Source organism: Podarcis cretensis, assembly GCF_951804945.1.
Source record: "Podarcis cretensis genome assembly, chromosome: 11".
NCBI classification, from domain to species: domain Eukaryota; kingdom Metazoa; phylum Chordata; class Lepidosauria; order Squamata; family Lacertidae; genus Podarcis; species Podarcis cretensis.
In genome coordinates this window covers 1,041,223-1,059,877 of record NC_137180.1, presented here as the reverse complement: position 1 = coordinate 1,059,877, position 18,655 = coordinate 1,041,223, and the positions used below count along the sequence as shown (strand labels likewise).

Genomic DNA, 18,655 nt, shown 5'->3' with positions numbered 1-18,655 from the left:
AACAGTTTGGAATGGATTTTTGTTGCCCATGGGCTGGTGAATTCGTCTCTCCAAAGGCACTGAATAAGATGGTAATTTGGCAATTTATGCCAGAGGGACAGCCAATAATTAAAGGTATGTCTCCACATCAGAATCTCTAAGGAGGGGGTCTTAAGTTCTAAGCGAATGGCAGAGTTGCTTACACACGAGGGTAGTTTCAAAAGGCGTCTTAGAAAAAGATTTTGCAATGTCACCAGAGGCATGAGATTTACAAAGGCGCCCCATAAAGGGACCCCATAGGCCATAGTTGCAACCACTTTTGCACTGTAAACTTTTAAGGCGGATGGAACATGCATAGCCCCCTCAGTGAAGAAGAAGCGTAATAGAGCGTAGATAAGGGCTTTAACCTTATTTTGTAAATATGTGATATGCGCTTTCCATCCCATATTATACTGGAAGTAAATTCCTAGATATTGAAATTTGTAAACTTGTTCAATTGGCTTCCCCTCGAGTTCCCATCTATACAGTTTACGACTCCTGGAAAAAATTAGGACTTTAGATTTGGAATGGTTAATAGTAAGTAAATTTGTTTGGCAATATAACGCAAAGATCTTAAGGGCCCTCCTCAAACCGATTCGAGAATATGAGAGGATCACCGCAGCGTACAATAATAAGGGGCAGCGATAGTCTGCAAGCCTGGGTGCATGAATGGTGGTTTGGGCCTCAGCTAGGGGGGTTCTCATGTCACTAATATAGAGGTTAAAAAGATAGGGGGCAAGGATGCACCCTTGTCGTACCCCCTTATTTATTGGTACCGAGTTTGTGAGGTCACCCTCAGGTGTTAACCTCACCCTAGCGGCCGTCCCTTCATGTAATTTAATCATAAGCCACAACAGCCTTTTATCTATGCCCCACTTTGCCAGTTTTTCCCATAACAGCTCTCTAGAGATACTGTCAAAAGCCGCCTTCAGGTCTATAAAAGCGGCACATAGAAGACCATGAGTGGGGGAAGAATACTTCCGCGCCAGGTGATATAGAATTATTGCATGGTCAATAGAAGCGCGATTTGGTCTAAACCCGACCTGTTCATGGCCTATCAGATTGGAATCTTCGGCCCATTGGGTTAGTCTGGTTAGCAGGAAGCGAGTATAGATTTTCCCGATGATTGATAATAAACTGATGTTACGATAGTTTCCTGGGTCCTCTGGTGGTCCTTTTTTATATATAGGGATTATGATGGACTCCTTCCATGATCTAGGTATCTGGCCCGTGGCATTGATTGCATCAAAGATTTTTGCAAGAATTTTGGCCCACCATGCTGGGTGTTGTTTAATAGCTTCAGCCGGGATCAGATCGGGCCCTGGGGCTTTATCAGTTTTCAGTTTAGCAATTAAATCTACTATTTCCTCCGGGTCAGTATCTGGCCATATGGGCAAGTGGCTTGAAAGAGTATCAGAATGAATGTTAGAGATATCTGTCTGGGAGAAATATTTTCTTAGAAATTGTTCCCATGTCGGGGCTGGGATAACCGTCAATGGGTATTTCCTCGATCTTTTGTTGATTAAATTCCAAAAACCGCGAGAGTTGCGAAGCTTAGAGGCAGCAATCAGCGCTTGCCAACGTCTTAGCTGCCACTCATGCTTGGCTGACTTCTGTGCCTGTTTGTAAGCAATTTTGGCCTGCAAGTACTCTGGGGGAAGAGTTTCAGCTCCAGAAGATTTGTATCTGTTGTAGATACAACAGAGAGAGAGTCTAGCTTGCTTACATTTGGAATCAAACCAAGGTGCACCGAACCTGGGTTGATCTCGGTTAACCAGGTGAGCCGGCATCGTAAAGAAGCTAGTTAAATCTGCAGAGAAGTGGGAGAACCACTCCAGTATCCTATTTGGTTCCGACAACTCCGCCATTGAAACAATAAGGGATTCGGAGATATTCCTCTGGGAGAATTCTGCATATTTTTGGGCCTGTTTCATAGACCATTTAATGCCTCTTACTTGAGCTGCGGCATTTAAACCTACATGAATTGGGTGTGTACCGCTAACCGGGTGCCAGTCAAGCGTTAGCTTGGCCGCTAGAGGTAGGTGGTCACTGGATTGTACATTGTCTACTTTGAAATAAAAGAAGTTTGAAACTAGGTCATCTGAAACTAGAAGGTAGTCTAGGACACTATTTGATGTTGTGCCCAAATGAGTGAATTCACCTGGCACGTCCGGAGGGCAGTTGCCATTTAAAATGTTCAAATTCATACGAATGGCCAATTGATAAAGAAGGACTCCCGCCTCATTCACTCTGTTGTCCTTAGATCTTCTTGATGTAAAAGAGATTAAATCAGATTTTGGGTAGGGGGGAGATACCCACCACTTGGCCTTAATTATTCCATCCCAGTTGGCAGCTGTACATGCATTAAAGTCACCACCCATTATCGATGGAATATTAGGGTACATAACATAGCATGCCAATAAATGATCTTCCAGAGAATCCCATCTATAATGGAGGTCTGATATAAGACCACCTGGAGGAAGATAAACATTGGTGATTAATAGTGAGAATTTTTCGCTTGAAATCAGACCTGTAAAAGCAAAAGGAGGAAAAGTCTGAACTAGCGAGAGTTTAGCTCTCATTTTAAGCAATATGGCGATTGCAAGACCACCTCTGGACCGGCCACCTTTCTGGGAGGGGCTAGCTGGAAGTGATATCAGTTCAAAGCCATTTATATCTATTTTGTCTTCTTCCCAAGTTTCTTGCAAAAGGATTATCTGAAAAGAGTTTATATAGGACAGAAATTCGGGATCTAATCTTTTCCTTTTCCAGCCAGCAATGTTCCAACTTAGGACTGCTAGCTGGGGACTTCTGTGTTGTTCTTTTAACAGTCAAAACGGAGGGGGGGCAGACTCTCTGTTAAAGACAGAAGATGTAACTAAAAAATCAGTTATTTTACTTTGGGAAGATGGTAACTGTGAGGAGCCCTCCAAATTAAAATTTTTAACAATTTGGTTTGACTGTTGGCACACCGTGGATGATCCACTGAAAGTAGATCCCTGAACAGGAAGTCTCTTCATTTCGAAATTCTTGGTACAACTTGACAGAGCAATACCCAGGGAGGGAGAAGTTAAGTCCGTCGGAGGAAACCCTCTCGCAGATTTATCATCAGACATTAGGATGATTTTATTGATGCGTCCCATCGGGTCTTCAATCGTTTCCGACAGCGGGTCCTGAGGTGTAACATTCACATTTTCCTTTGAAGAAGGTAATTGAGGGGGCATCACGGGGGCGGGAATTGCGGAAGGCTCTCTCAGGGGCATCACTTGTGGACTACTTCTATATCTGGTTGAAATTGGAGAAGATTCTAGCTCTGGCATAGAAGAGTGAGTTAAAGAGGGATTTGAGTCAAGCAGGGAAATCAGAATTTCGTCCTTAGGTATGTTGGTCGATGAATGTAGATGAAGGTTCAGTGAGGATGGCCGAGCCTGGTCGTCTCGTGATATAGCGCACGGGGCAGAAACAACTTGAAGATTTGAGTCTTGCCGGATGGTTTTTGTTTTCAGAGTGGGGCTTAGCTGAAGAAGGTCAACCACTTCAGTCCGGTGAGCCCAAGTGGAGTTATTTGAAACATCGTTAGTATCTTCCCCTCTATGTTGGACTTGCAAAAGCTGAGATTTAAGCGTGTCAAATCTTTGCATAATCACCGACTGTTCTTTCGGAGGGAGGGCTCTGAACGAATCAATAAGTTCCCTTTCGTCAAGGGCAGTCTGCAGATTTTCGTCCTCATATATGGCTGTTGGAGAGGGTATCGAGTTTGGTCGAGGATGGCAAGCTGCAGAGTCATCGCAGTGGGGCCTGACAGTATTTTGAGGTAAGGCAGAGTCTCTTGTCCTAATGTCCTCACCGCCAGGGCACCTATTTAGAAGGGGTTTGATCTTGCTATCTGCAAAAACCCTTGTTGCTACGATGTCGGCCATGGACAAAAGCGTTTTCCTCCTAACTATAATAGATGGTATCTTTTCAGAGTGGAACGCAAGTATCACCTTCAAGAAGTTGTTCTGCCGGAGAAGGGGCATCACAGCATATAGGTCAATCTGATGTTTCTTAATTTTTAAAAGTTTGCTTAAACAGTCTTTAGCCCCTTCTAGCGTTGACCATCTTCCTATTTCTGACCTGACAGACAGGCAGCTTTTCTTGGGTTGCAGAGTTAATGTCTGATTATTCAATTGGGAATTTAAGATCTATTTAATTTTGGTCTCCTTTATTTTATCTGAATTGGGGTGAGGCAATAAGTTTTTGACCTCACAAACTGAAGATTGTGTTGTTGATTCAAGTTTTTCGATTTTCAGCAGGATATTGGATAATTGTGAAGATACCTCATCCAGCCTTTTAAAAATACAGTGAAGGGTCTTAATTACTAAGTGTAACTGCTCACAACTGGGGAACTCCCCCATATCAGATGTTAAACCATCTTCCTGTGATGAGAGTTTTTCTTTCGTATTCTCCTTTACAGGCTTTACTTTTGAAAAATTTTGAGTCATCGGAATTGGAGTAGCTTCTAAATCAATTAGAGGTAGGAAGCGATTTTGGGTTTCCACTGCAAGGCAATGCTCGGCATGGTCACTCCCTCCTCTATTCCGATGTGGCACCAACCTTGATAGTTTTGGTTTGGGGGATGATAGGGGCTCGTCAAAGTCTCTCAAGCGTTTTTTCTGACCCATACTTTCCTCAGGCCAGGGATTATACGATTCTTAAAATAACAAACACTTGACACACAATTAAGATAATGGCGTTCTCATCTCTTTTAGCAGCCGAGGCCGGCCCGCTGATAAGAGAGAAACAACGGGCAGCCTGTAGCAGTCTGGAGCAGGGCCAAGTCTCTCAGAGAGTTTCTATAGCATGCGGCTGCAGCAATTATAAAATACTTCAAAAACTGACTGGGTCAGTTAAGATAAAATATAAAAGATTAAAAGAAGAAAGAAGATTAAAAGAAGTCTGAAGAGCACCGGTAAACGCGTCTTACCTCGGCGTCATGTTGGCCTATGCCAAAGGCTACATCTTTAAATCACTGCAGAAGGTAGTGCCTGTGTACCACTATAGGAGTATGATTTCTAGCCCAGTAGAATGGAGATAGGGACGCAGGTGGCGCTGTGGGTTAAAGCCTCAGCGCCTAGGGCTTGCCGATCGAAAGGTCGGCGGTTCGAATCCCTGCGGCGGGGTGCGCTCCCGCTGCTCAGTCCCAGCGCCTGCCAACCTAGCAGTTCGAAAGCACCTCCGGGTGCAAGTAGATAAATAGGGTCCGCTTACCAGCGGGAAGGTAAACGGCGTTTCCGTGTGCGGCTCTGGCTCGCCAGAGCAGCGATGTCACGCTGGCCACGTGACCCGGAAGTGTCTCCGGACAGCGCTGGCCCCTGGCCTCTTAAGTGAGATGGGCGCACAACCCCAGAGTCTGTCAAGACTGGCCCGTACGGGCAGGGGTACCTTTACCTTTTTTAGAATGAAGATATCCATGCACATCTGAATTCCATGAATGTGTCCTGAAAATAGTTAAAGGAAAGCAACTGTGCCTCAAACTAACAGAATGCTGTTCAGTTCTTGTTCTGGCTTGGACTCAACCGACTTTTGTAACAACACCACCAAAAGTAAAGAAAAAGAAATTGCAAAGTAATTTTTTTCATGCTCAAAAGAACTAGACTTCTTTTTTGTGGAACTTTTTGATATGAATATGATACATCATTAAAGCAGCCCACATTTGTCTTTGAGTATAGGGGTGGAGCTATGCTGTGTTTTTATAGAGGTTGCCCAATTCTGCATCAAATGCTGTAGTAGCCAACAGGTGAGGAGTGGCGAGAGAAAAAAGACTCTCAAATGGTGCTAGAAAACAGTGAACTGGGCAGGAGTGGAGAAAGTGCCCTGTGTGTTTCAGGTGTGAAATTCTTCTTCAGAGTCAATGGAAAAAATCAATTTCCTAACTTGGAAATATGGTGCTCTTTTACAAACCAGTAAAGCAAGATGAGCACCGCAACCCCAGAGTCATCCGTGAGTGGACCTAACGGTCAGAGGTCCCTTTACCTTTATACATAGCCTACTATTACAAGTTATAATATCACAATTAAGTGAACAAAGCAAAACAGGACAAATGCAGCCCCCCTTCAGATATTAGAAGAATCAAATCTAATGCAGACGCGTGAGACCAGTTTCTCATCCTGGGTGAGCTCACACAGCTTGGGCAGAGTTGCAGAAGTGCAGCACCATCATGAAGGAACCCTTCCCAAACCCTTGTGATTACGGATGAAATTTAGAGGGGGGTGGAGGAAGAGGAGAAACTCACAGATAATAATAATTATTATCACAGATAATAATTGTCATCTACTTGGGAACTCTTTAATAGTTGCGCTATCAAAAACTAAATAACTGGTCCTCATCATTTATTTCAAAATTCAAAAACTGCAACCATTTTATTGCTGGATGGCATGGCAAGCAAGGCAACAACATCCTTTTATCTAGGGAAGGTTGCAAAGAAGATGAGAAACTATTTGCATAATATCCCAAATGCAGCTTCAAGGCAAAAACCTAATGCAAAGCAAGCACTCAGTCATATTTGTGTGCCATGGTAACTATCAGTCAACAAGTGTACTGCGTATATCCAAAATACATTCATGCCATTTTCATTTGAACCTACTTTTCATCCAGATGGGTGGCGTATAAATAATAAATAATAAATTATTATTATTATTATTATTATTATTATTATTATTATTATTATTTCCTTTTGAAAGTAAATGAAGGAATTCATAGTTTGCTTATTGTTATCACTCAGATTTGTTAGTCTCTTGTTATCTAAAGATCTCCAAGTGTCTTACAATACTCTTAAAAACACAAAGAAATGCATTTATAAACAAAACAGAGAAAACAACAGCCCACATATCAGCCACAGGAAGCTTTGAAGGCACATTAAAAGGGGGGGGGGGAGAAGTCTTTACCAGATGTTGAAAATATGTCAGTGAAGGGGCACATTGGAACCTACTGAGAAGTGCATTCCACAGACTGAGAGCCCCAATGGCAAAAGCCCCCTGAGCCTCCCTAAGAGGCGGGACCTCGAGAAGGGCCTCATACAAAGATCTAGGGTTTATAGTGTGAGAGGCATTCCAGAAGATATTGGGGTCCTGAACCAAAAAGAGCTTTAAAGGTCAAAACCAGCACTCTGAATTGGGCTCAGAAGCTTTAAGGCAGCTAGTGTATTTGGAACAGAATTGTTTTGTGATCTACTTGTCTTGAACCTGTCACCAGCCAGTCAGCTGCACTCTGCCCTAACTGGAGCTTCCGACCCATTTTGAAAGGCAGCTTCTTGTACTGTGCGTTGCAATAATCCAACCTGAGAACATACCGTAATTTTCGCTCCATAACACGCAGTTTTTTCCTCCTAGAAAGTAAGGGAAAATGTCTGTGCGTGTTATGGAGTGAATGCCTACGGATGGCGGGGGAATCTGCTGCAGTTGTGAGCAGTCCGTGGCTCGCTTTGAAACAGCAAAGCGGGTGTAAGCGGCTCCTGTCAGCGAGCCCAGCTGGGGAGGAGGGAGAGAAGCAGAGCGGGGTTGGCTGCTTTAAAACAACCCCGTGCTCTATGTCCCTCTCTCCTCCCCACTGAGCTGCTAAGTAGCAGCAAAGCTTTTCAGCCAGCCGAGCGGGGGAGGAGGGAGAGAAGCAGAGCGGGGTTGGCTGCTTTAAAACAACCCCGTGCTCTCTGTCCCTGCCTGCAGTTTTTTGCTGTCCGATTTTTGATTAGCCACTGTAGGGGCTGTGTGTGTGTGTGCTTGAGCTATCGTTCTCCTTCTCTTGCTTCCCGTTCACTCTCCCAGCGCCCCTGCGCTCTCCTGAGACTTTAGGATTAGAATCATAGAGTTGGAAGAGACCACAAGGGCCATCGAGTCCAACCCCCTGCCAAGCAGGAAACACCATCAGAGCACTCCTGACATATGGTTGTCAAGCCTCTGCTTAAAGACCTCCAAAGAAGGAGACTCCACCACACTCCTTGGCAGCAAATTCCACTGTTGGATTGATACTCTGTGTGCGTGTGCGAGGCATTGTTCTCCTTCTCTTGCTTCCTGTTCACTATCCCAGCGCCCCTGCGCTCTCCTGTGACTTTACGATTGATACTCTGTGTGTCTGTGTGAGGCATCATTCTCCTTCTCTTGCTTCGTCTGTGTGAGGCATTGTTCTCCTTCTCTTGCTTCCCCTTCACTCTCCCAGCGCCCCTGCGCTCTCCTGCGACTTTACGATTGATACTCTGTGTGTGTGTGTGTGTGTGTGTGTGTGAGAGAGAGAGAGAGAGAGAGAGAGAGAGGCATCGTTTCTCCTTCTCTTTCTTCCCGTTCACTCCCCCAGCGCCCCTGCGACTTCCAGCGCCCCTGCAACTTTAGGGCGACTTTAGCATGGATCCACATGGATCCTCAGGATTTTTAGATTGGGCTACTCCAAACTCACTGTCAGATCACATGTCTGTGGCCACAGCATGAACCACAAAAATCATACATCCACTGTTTCGTTTAGAATATTTTTTTCTTGTTTTCCTCCTCTAAAAAGTACATGCGTGTTATGGTCTGGTGCGTGTTATAGAGCGAAAAATACGGTAGATTACTGTGTCCAAATTATCAGCATCCAGGTAGGGTTGTAATTGTGTCAGCAGGCTGACCTGATGGAAAGCACTCTTGTCACTGAGGCCACCTGCACATCAAGTGGCAAGAGCAGATTCAGGAGAACTCTCAAATTACGAACCTTTTTCTAAAACAGTCTGTCAGGGCCAATGAGGCCACTGCCTGGACCTCAGAGGGGTATAGTACTGACCTTTGAGGGGCACAGTGATATAAAAATTAATCTTTGTCGTATCTTATAAATGTTTGATAACATTTTAATTGCATTATATATTTTGATGAATTTTATCATTTTTGAAGTAATTCATACATTAGAATTGTTTATATATATATGAAATAGACCACAGAGTTGACTGGAAGTTATATACACACACAAAGTGAAAATGCACTTAATTTAAAATTTTACAGTCATAGCTTATTTAGAAAATGTATTCATTTTTCATTTTTCTAGTGAGCTATGGATGATTAAAAAATGACCATCTGGAGCTCAATTTGGCAACAAAAGGCAGAAAAAGCTAAGGCGTAAGCAAAGCAAGGAAGTCTTCCTGAAATACCTTTGTACAAAGAAAGCAATTGAAAAACATGAATATGTCTATATTCCTGTTGAAACCAGCACTGAGGGAGCAGAATGTGGTGCTCCTACTACCACTAAGACAGAAGTTTCACAAATTGGAGATATTTCTGGAAAAACACGCAGAGGAAAACGAGGATGTCAAGAAGTGAGAGTACTGCAGAGTCTGCAGAAGAAGATGGTATTGTGCCTAACTTGAATTAGTTACCCTGCTAACTTGGCTAACTATTGCAGTGATAATTTATACATTGTCCCATGATTTCCCCAAAGACTAAAATCAGAAGATTTTCTACAAGAGGAGACTAGCAAATGATGAAGAAGTGTGTCATCCATGGTTCAACCTCAAAAGATGTGGGTTGTTGTTTTTTGCTGTAAGTTGTTCAGCAAAAAAAAAAAAAAGGTGCCTCAACTGTACAAGAAACAGGTTCAAAAGACTGGAAGAACATTGGTGCAATTCTGTATTCACCCGAGAGGAATACTGACGATTTAAAAAGCTATCAGACCTGGATAACTTAAATTGTACTTATCTAAAGGAAAAACAATTGAAGATATTTACCAACAGAAAATTAGGCAAGAAGAACAATAATGACAACAAATCTTGGAATGTTTGATTGCTTTGCTCAGAATTTTTTGCATTGCAAAACTTGACATTCCGTGGTAGAACTGAAAAGTTATACAGTGCTAGCAACTGAGTTTTTTGAAGTTTGTCTTATCTAGTCTTTTTTGATCCTATTATGAATTAACATTTGTGCAGAGTTAAAGATCATGAAACAATGGTTTACTACCTAGAAAAAAGATATCCAAAATGAGCTTATACAGCTTCTAGTAAAAAATTTAGCACATGCAAACTCAGCCAAATATTACTCAATAATTCTGGACTGCACACTTGATGTTAGTCATATTGAACAAATGACAATTGTTGCTGTAATCAAACCATCAGGGAATGAGATGTCCGAGCCTGACGTTATAGTAAGAGCATTTCTTGGAGAATACAGGTACCTTTATAACAGAAACTTCTTGGACAACTTGAGCAAATGGGACTATCAATTGAGTACAGTGGTACCTCGAGTTAAGTACTTAATTCGTTCCGGAGGTCCGTTCTTAACCTGAAACTGTTCTTAACCTTAAACTTTAGCTAATGGAGCCTCCCACTGCCGCCTCACCGACACCGCGTGATTTCTGTTCTCATCCTGAAGCAAAGTTCTTAACCCAAGGTACTATTTCTGAGTTAGCGGAGTCTGTAACCTGAAGCATATGTAACCCAAGGTACCACTGTATCTGCATGGTTGAGGTTATTTATAATGGAAGTAACATGAAAGACAAAGAAAATGGTGTACAAAAGAGTCCTGGACATAAACTCACATGCCTTTTTTATTCCCTACCATGTACAAGGAATACACTATTGTTTCAGAGTATAGTGGGATCTGTTGTATTTCTCAGCATAGTATTTCCAAATATTACTATTATGAAATAAAATGTTCTGTTATGGTTACTAAAGATAGCTGCACAGGGATAAGGCAAAGTTTAGTAGGTAGAAAATTATCTGCAGGTTTTGCTTTTGTGTAATTACTTCATCAAGTCAAACACCATTCTATTGTCCTAATTGCATTCCAGTGCAATAGTTCTAGATTATAAAGTAGTTGAATAGCCTGACAGCCAGTCTTGTTGACTTTCTAGTCTCCCTGACTGCTCACAGATTAATCTTCTTCCTCAAAACAGATTCCAACTATAGATAAAATGAACAGCTAAACTGCAGTCACACCACCACATGTATTATTATTTTTTAAAAAGGTTAGTACAATACTACGTTCTATTAAACATCAACTGCTTAATAGTTTTCTAGGTAAATCTTCTAAGAAATGTTATTACTTTCAATGAATCTTTCATTTTATATGGATTCATGCTCTTCCTTCTGTTCACAAAGCAATCCTCTTTCCATTGTACTAAAGAAAAATTATATCCCACTTTTAAGGATACTTTTAAATTAAGCCATACTTGAGAAGTGATAAATATGTAAAAAAACCAGCATCACGGTTGCTGATGCTAGACTTAGACTAACGTTACCAGGATTCAAATCCATGCACAACCACGAAGCTTAAAAAGTGATCCTAGGCCAGCTGGTTTATCTCAGGCAAATCTATTTCACATGGTGGTTTCAAAAGTTTAATTTTTTTAAAAAAGGCAGGGGGACATGTATACTACCCTGAACAATGTGGAAGAAAGGCAGGATAAAAATGGAATAAAGCATTAGGCACACAATTTTTAGGTGGAAAATTAGCCACCCTTACCTGGGAAGAAACACACTTTCCACTACATAGAAGTCTTGCATAAGTACATCTCTGTCTGGCTTGGATGTGAGGTTCCCCACTGTGTATCCTATTCCCAGTTGTATGGCACCTTTAATAGCTGAGGATGCAGTCTGCAAGGAAAAACAAAGAATTTTAAAATATCAGCTTGCTATAAATGGGTTCTCATGACACATATGTACATTATAAAGAGATTCAAACCATATTTGAAACTTGGCATCCCACAAAGTATGCAGAAAAAGACTTTCAGACATCATGGGCTGCACAGTTCTAAAAACCTCTTCCAAGTAAGAAAAACACCAGCACCACCAGATCATGTACAAGCCTTCCTGAGTCAGTATTAGCTCCTTCTATAGCAGGGGCTTTCTAACAGAAAGAAAGAGACTTACGAGGAACCAGAGGAACTTTCAGCAACTTCTATTAATCTTTACACTGTTCTGGCAGGAGATGAGAGGGCAGAATTTCTGGATCTTACCGCCTCATTTATCTGGCTCAAACACCCTAAAATGGAATAGTAGCCTTGTAATTCCAAAGCCCTCTCTTTCAGCTGCACCTGTTTCTATTTGACAGAAGGTGCTTAGGACCCCTAAATTATGCCTATGAACATTAGCTGTGGGGCTATAAAAGCAAAAGGAGAGTAGACAAGGTAGCCAATAGGCAGAAACATGGTACCCAGTGTGGTGTAGTGGTTAAGAGCGGTAGACTCATAATCTGGTGAACCAGGATCGCATCTCCGCTCCTCCACATGCAGCTTCTGGGTGACCTTGGGCTAGTCACACTTCTTTGAAGTCTCTCAGCCCCACTCACCTCACAGGTGAAGTCTCTCAGCCCCACTCACCTCACAGAGTGTTTGTTGTGGGGGAGGAAGGGAAAGGAGAATGTTAGCCGCTTTGAGACTCCTTTGGGTAGTGATAAAGCAGGATATCAAATCCAAACGCTTCTTCTTCTTCTTCTACCCTCCAGATGTTGTTGGACTTCAAATCCCATCAGTGCCAACTAGCACAACCAATGGCCAGGGATGATGGAAACTACAGCTGAACAACATCTGGATGCAACACACTGACTCCCCTGCAATAAGAGGAACCATCAGTGCACACCCCCATAGAGCTGACTGGCAAGGCCTAGTTGCAACTAATGGGCCTGGTGGTTAGTGTTGAGGGAAGATTGCTGTACCACTTCTGGAGAAAGAATTTACTGGCTCTGCTCAAGGAGTGCTGCTGGGTCTCCATTAGCAATATAATTAATGGGCCAAGAGAGGAGAAGCTCGAGAAAACCCCCGTGTGTGCCTTAAATCAAGGAGAGGACTAAATATTGGAAGCTTACTTTGAAGAGCTGATTTTCCCTGGCTCTTTGTATTTCAAACATAACAGAAGTGGAATGCAGCGATAATGACTGGTAATATATTTTTAGGTTATTTTCTGGGGTGGGTTTTTTCTTAAAGAGGTGGGCCTCTAATATGTAGATTTTAAAAATTCCTACAAACCTAATGACGAATATTTCCTCATGCTGATCACATAGTTATTTAAAAGAGATAGGTAGCTGAATTTGTATTTTTGTTATACTGTTTTTTCAAAAGAAAATATCGCACATTTTGATGCTTGTATGTTCTTTATCATCCACAGGTATTCAGAGTAAAATAAAGCAAATCGGATTTTATTATGAAGCCACTATAGTGGATACCTGGTTGGGCCTGCTGTGCTTAGAACCAGTGCTTTTTTCTGGGGGTACTTAAGGGTATGCAGTACTGGCACCTTTTTTCTAGAAGAAAAGCACTGTTTAAAAACAAGAAAATTAGAACCAACCATTTAGCAATTTAAATTGCAGAGAATCAAGCCAAACAAATGGCTGGTAGCTCAGATTACTTTAAATTCTAGAAACACAAGATTACAAGACAAAATATAATGGCTAAGAAGACAGAATCTACCTATATCTATCTATCTATCTATCTATCTATCTATCTATCTATCTATCTATCTATCTATCTATATCTCACATACATTCCATTTGAGTTTTATAGAATGAAACCCAGGAAAGAGAATTCTGAGAGAAAATTCACACAGCACACTCCACCAATCAAAATATAATACAAAAGACTTTTCAGAGTAGCAAATCAGTTAAGTCTCATAACACCTATGGCTTCAAGAATCTTGACAGCAAACATATTCTGAGTCAGGCACAGCAGCTTATTTAATTCTAAAGAAGATGTCTCAATTCCACGCAACATTAAACCACATTTTAAATTAAAAATGTGGTTTAATGTACACAACAGCTCCGCTCTTCCTTGCTCCTGATTCTGTCGCACAGGGGACCAAACTAGTTACTTCTTGGTTTACCACTCATTGTGTGCATGGAGGAAAGAGACCACAGGCCTTGGCTCACATGGCACAACAAGCAAGATTATGACTTTTTCTTTTCCTCTGCCGAGCAGAGCCTGGAGTGAGGGGGGAGAAAGGGACTCATGCCCTTAAATCATAGTTTATTTTAAACTATAACTTAATGTTGCGTGCTAGCCAGGCGATTCTCTAGTTTCAACTTATTTTTCAAATGAGAAGCAACATGCAGATGGGTAATATTGTGTTATTTAAACTAATTAATATCAGATTTTTCAAGTTGCATAACAGTTCCTAACATGTAGTTTGCTAAGAACAAGGCACAAAAGCTCATTCCTAAAATGAAACTTTTAATTGGTAAAGGAACTGAATGGCTCATTCACAAATTTCCCATTTATGCCTTGAAAAGATCTTTTATAAAAGATTAATGTCCTGCATAAGAACTAAATTATGTAACTTTGAGTAGACTTTGTTTCAGACTGATCCTTTTTGTGAACTGAACACTCCCCTACTGAAACACATGCTAGCAGAAAGAGTTTGTAGATTAAAGAAATCAATTCTATAAAAAACAGAAAGTTTCAGAAAAGATGGATGCTAAAGTTACAATGTCTGTCTGTCTGTCTATCTATCTATCAGAATAAGGGATGCTAGACTACCTTTAGTGTCAGGCCTGGTCGTTGTCCTCTTCAGATCACCACACAAACGCTTCTTGTTCTTTTATAAAACTTTTTATTGCGTATTAACAAAACAATCTTATAAACGGTTCTTAACTATTATTCCTCCAAGTCACTTCTTTCAGATACCTTCTGAGCTCTGCTTCTCCGTGACCAGCCACTCTCAAAATGTCGAACGCGCCCTTCCCTTTGTTTTCCTGCTCTTTTTCCTTCCCTCCTGGCTAGAGCTGGCCTGTATCTCCCCTCCTCCAAATCTGAGCTAGAACTGAACCCTTGCCTTTCCTGGGAACAGCCGGTCCCTCCCTGTTGTTCCTCTTGCTCCCTTCTATTAGATTCACTGCTCTCCTTCCCCCCTTGGGGAATGCTTTCTCCCTCTGAGAAACTGGAAACTTCTAACTCTTCCCTGACATCACCCCCTCCCCTAAGCCCCCCTTCCTCCTCCTCGCTCTCCTCTGTTTCTGAAGGACCGAACCCTATGAACTCTTCTTCCTCGCTATCTGTCTCTTCAAAAATTTCTTGAAGATGCCAGTTATGGGGTTTTGGCTTGTGGGGATATTTTCTATGAAATTCTCTCTGCAATTCTGGGACGTTAATTTTTTCTGCTTGTTCCCATGAGTTCTCAGACTCATCTAACCCTTTCCATGCAACCAAATACTGTAATTTCCTCCTACTTATTCTCAAGTCTAATATCTCTTCCACTTCGGTCTCCTCTTCCCCCATCATGGTGGGAAAAGGAGGTGGTTCCTTTGAAATTTGATACTTATGCGCTGGTACAAACACTGACAATAAAGATCTATGAAATACAGGGTGTATTCTCATATTTTCAGGCAAATGAAGCTTGAAAGCGACTGGGTTAATTTGAGCCTTTACTTGGAAAGGTCCCAATCTCCTTGGTTCTAGCTTTTTACACCTCCCTCATATTGGTAGTCCCTTGCTAGATAGCCATACCCAGCTCCCAACTTCCCCAACTCGCCGGTGCCTGTCTGCAGCTCTCTTGTAAGCCTCTTTAGCTTCTTCCAAATCCTCTTTCAATATCTCATGAATACACCTCAACTCCTCTATCATTTGTTTGCTGCTGGTACTGCTAACTGCTCCTCTTGACCTGGGAATGCCCTTGGGTGCAAGCCATAGTTTGCCACAAATGGAGCTCTGCCCGTAGACACATGCATTGCATTATTATACGCAAACTCTGCTAGACTCAATTTCTCTAACCACCCGCTCTGCTAATAACCAGCATAATACCTCAGATATTGTTGTAGTGTTGCATTCGTTCTTTCAGCTTCCCCATTGGTTTGCAGGTGTCTCATCGACGTGAGGCTTAGCTCCACATCTAGTAACTGCATTAACCTCCTCCAAAATTGTGATGTAAATTGGGCCCCTCTATCTGAAATGATTTGTGATGGCATGCCATGAAACCTAAAAATATTATCTAAAAACATCTTTGCAGTTTCCTGTGCGGTTGGAATTTTGGCACATGGTATGAAATGTGCCATCTTGGTTAGCATGTCAACCACCACAAAGATCACTGTTTGCCTATGCGATGACGGTAGATCCGTTATAAAATCCATAGACACCACATCCCAAGGCCTTCCCGGCATGGGCATCAACAACCCTGCGGGAGGTGCTCTGGGTGCCTTGGCTCATTGACATACTTCACAACCTCTTACATATTGCGTTACCTCCTCCCTCAACTTTGGCCACCAGAACTGCCATGTGATTTGATACAGGGTCTTTTCTCTACCAAAATGTCCTGCAGTCGGGTTATCATGATGTTGCCTCAACACTTTACCTCTTAGTTCACCTGCAGGTACATACAGCACCCCTCTCCTGTACAACAATCCACCTTCTTCCTTGAAACCTTCCTCTTCCCCTCTACCTTTTCTCAGTTCCTCCATTTTCTTTTGTGCAAACTCATCTTTTACTGTCAATCGCTGGAATTCCCTGCCGTCCACTACTAAGGCTGCACCCCCCCCGATCCGATCTCAGCATTTCTCACAACCTGGGAAGTGCTTCCCCTTCCATATACTCAGGTTTGCGCGATAGCGCGTCTGCACGAACGTTTTGATGCCCAGGTATGTACTCAATCCTAAAATTAAACCCAGCAAAAAACTCCGCCCACCTAATTTGCCTTTGGTTTAGCTGTCTAGCAGTTCTCCAATACTCTAAATTCTTATGATCTGTTTGTACCACCACCTGATGTGACGCCCCTTCCAAAAATGTCTCCACACTTTAAAGGCAGCATGCACAGCTAAAGTTCCTTATCAAATATGGTGTAGTTTTGTTCTGATTGATTTAATTTTCTAGAGTAGAATGCACAGGGTCTCCAGTCCCCTCCCTTGTCCTGTTGCAGCAGAATGGCCCCAATAGCCCTATCAGAGGCGTCAGTTTCTACCTTTATACGTTTACTGGGATCTAAGTGCATAAGATATTTTTCTGAAGCAAACACCACCTTTAATTTATCAAAGGCCTTCTGTGCTTCCTCAGACCATCTGAATGGCCCCTTGCCTCTTAGACAATCAGTCAGTGGCATTGTGATTTTGGAGTAATTACCTATGAATTTACGATAGAAATTAGCAAATCCTAAAAACCTCTGTAGATCTTTCTTAGTTTTAGGTGCCTCCATTCCACCACTGCCTGAACTTTACTGGGGTCCATGTGCACCCCTTCGTGGGAAATGCAATATCCCAGGAACTCCACCTTTTGTGTGTGGAACTTACACTTTTCTAACTTCACATATAACCTGTTGGTCCTCAATCTCTCTAACACCTGTGTGACATGTTTATATGTTCCTCCATACTTTCACTATATATTAAGAGGTCATCTAAATAGGAGACACAGAACTGATCCAGTATACCTGCTAAGATGTGATTGATGAAGGTTTGAAATACCCCTGAGCCATTTTGCAAGCCAAAAGGCATTACCAAGAATTCAAATGCACCATACTTAGTACAAAAACTGGTTTTCCACTCATCCCCTTCTCTGACCCATATCAGATTATATGCTCCTCGTAGATCAAGCTTGGTAAAGACTTTGGCTGACCTTACTCTCTCTAAGAGGTCATCTATACGTGGCAGTGGGCACACGTGAGGCTTCATTTGGCTGTTAAGGATTCTGAAGTCACATACTAATCTCAGTGCCCCTTCCTCCCCTTTCTTTTTGACAAAAAAGACGGGAGCAACCCCAGAGGCCGTGGATTCTCTAATAAAACCTCTCTGCAAATTCTTTTGCAGGAACTCCCTCAATGCTGCAGATTCTACTTCTGACATGGCATATATCTTGCTTGGTGGAAACTGTGCCCCAGGGACTAGATCTATCTTGCAATCATAGGGCCTATGTGGTGGAAGTTTATCCGCTTCTTTTTCACAAAAAACATCTGCTACCTCTGTTCCCATTACTTCCACCGAGATTTTTCCCTTTTGCCCCAAACAATGTGTCATACAATATATTGAACCAAAAACCAAAGACCTTTGATGCCAGGCAATCACCGGATTATGACGATTGAGCCAACTCATGCCCAGCACCGTCGGGTGCCCAGCTAGTTTGGTCACATGAAATGCCCTGGTCTCTGAGTGATTACCCATATCCATTCTCATTGGTGGAGTCTCGTAAGTCACTTCTCCTGAAAGTAGTGGTCTGCCGTCAATTGTTCTCACTCGCAGTGGGAAATTCAAAGGTAACAAAGCGATTTTGTGTTCCTGTACCAATTTCTGGTCTATGAAATCTGCTGATGCTCCTGAGTCTAACAGCGCCTCTACCTGGACCCTGTGTCCATTGGGTAGTTGTAGTTGCACCTTCACCGTTAGTCCTGGAATAGGTGGTTCCGCGTGAGAGCTTTCTATTGCTCCTCCACCCGGCTGCAAGCTCCCATTTCCAGCCGGGGACCTTCGTTTCCCTGATGCAGTTCCTTCAGGCAATTGTCTTCTCCCATGTCTGCTCCAGATAGAGACAATCCTTTACGATTGCAACATTGTCGTGCCAGATGCCCTGGTTTTCCACAGACAAAGCAACGTCTCGTGTCTTCCTCTCCCTGCATTTCCTCTTACCATGGAAGAGGTAGTAACTGGGAGGGGTCTGGCTGCTCCTAATTCCATGGGCTCTGGCCGCTCTCGTCCTGGCACGTTGCCCGCTCTGCTTTCTGTACTCTCAATAATATTGTTTTTCC

General features: G+C 42.5%; 1 protein-coding gene and 1 long non-coding RNA gene across 5 annotated transcripts in view; one reads left to right on the top strand and one right to left on the bottom strand.

Moving 5' to 3' along the window:
• Positions 1-18,655, top strand: part of LOC307227099 — a 208,191-nt gene that overhangs the window by 47,094 nt on the left and 142,442 nt on the right. The window lies entirely within an intron of this gene.
• The window catches only part of PIP5K1B (phosphatidylinositol-4-phosphate 5-kinase type 1 beta), a gene marked incomplete at its 3' end in the record, with an annotated part of 78,361 nt that overhangs the window by 50,340 nt on the left and 9,366 nt on the right, over positions 1-18,655 (bottom strand). For all 4 annotated transcript variants that reach the window (XM_079996103.1, XM_079996105.1, XM_079996104.1 and 1 more), the window contains exon 3: positions 11,472-11,602. In XM_079996103.1, the coding sequence (XP_079852229.1) occupies positions 11,472-11,602 (131 nt within the window). The remainder of the gene's footprint in view (positions 1-11,471; positions 11,603-18,655) is intronic.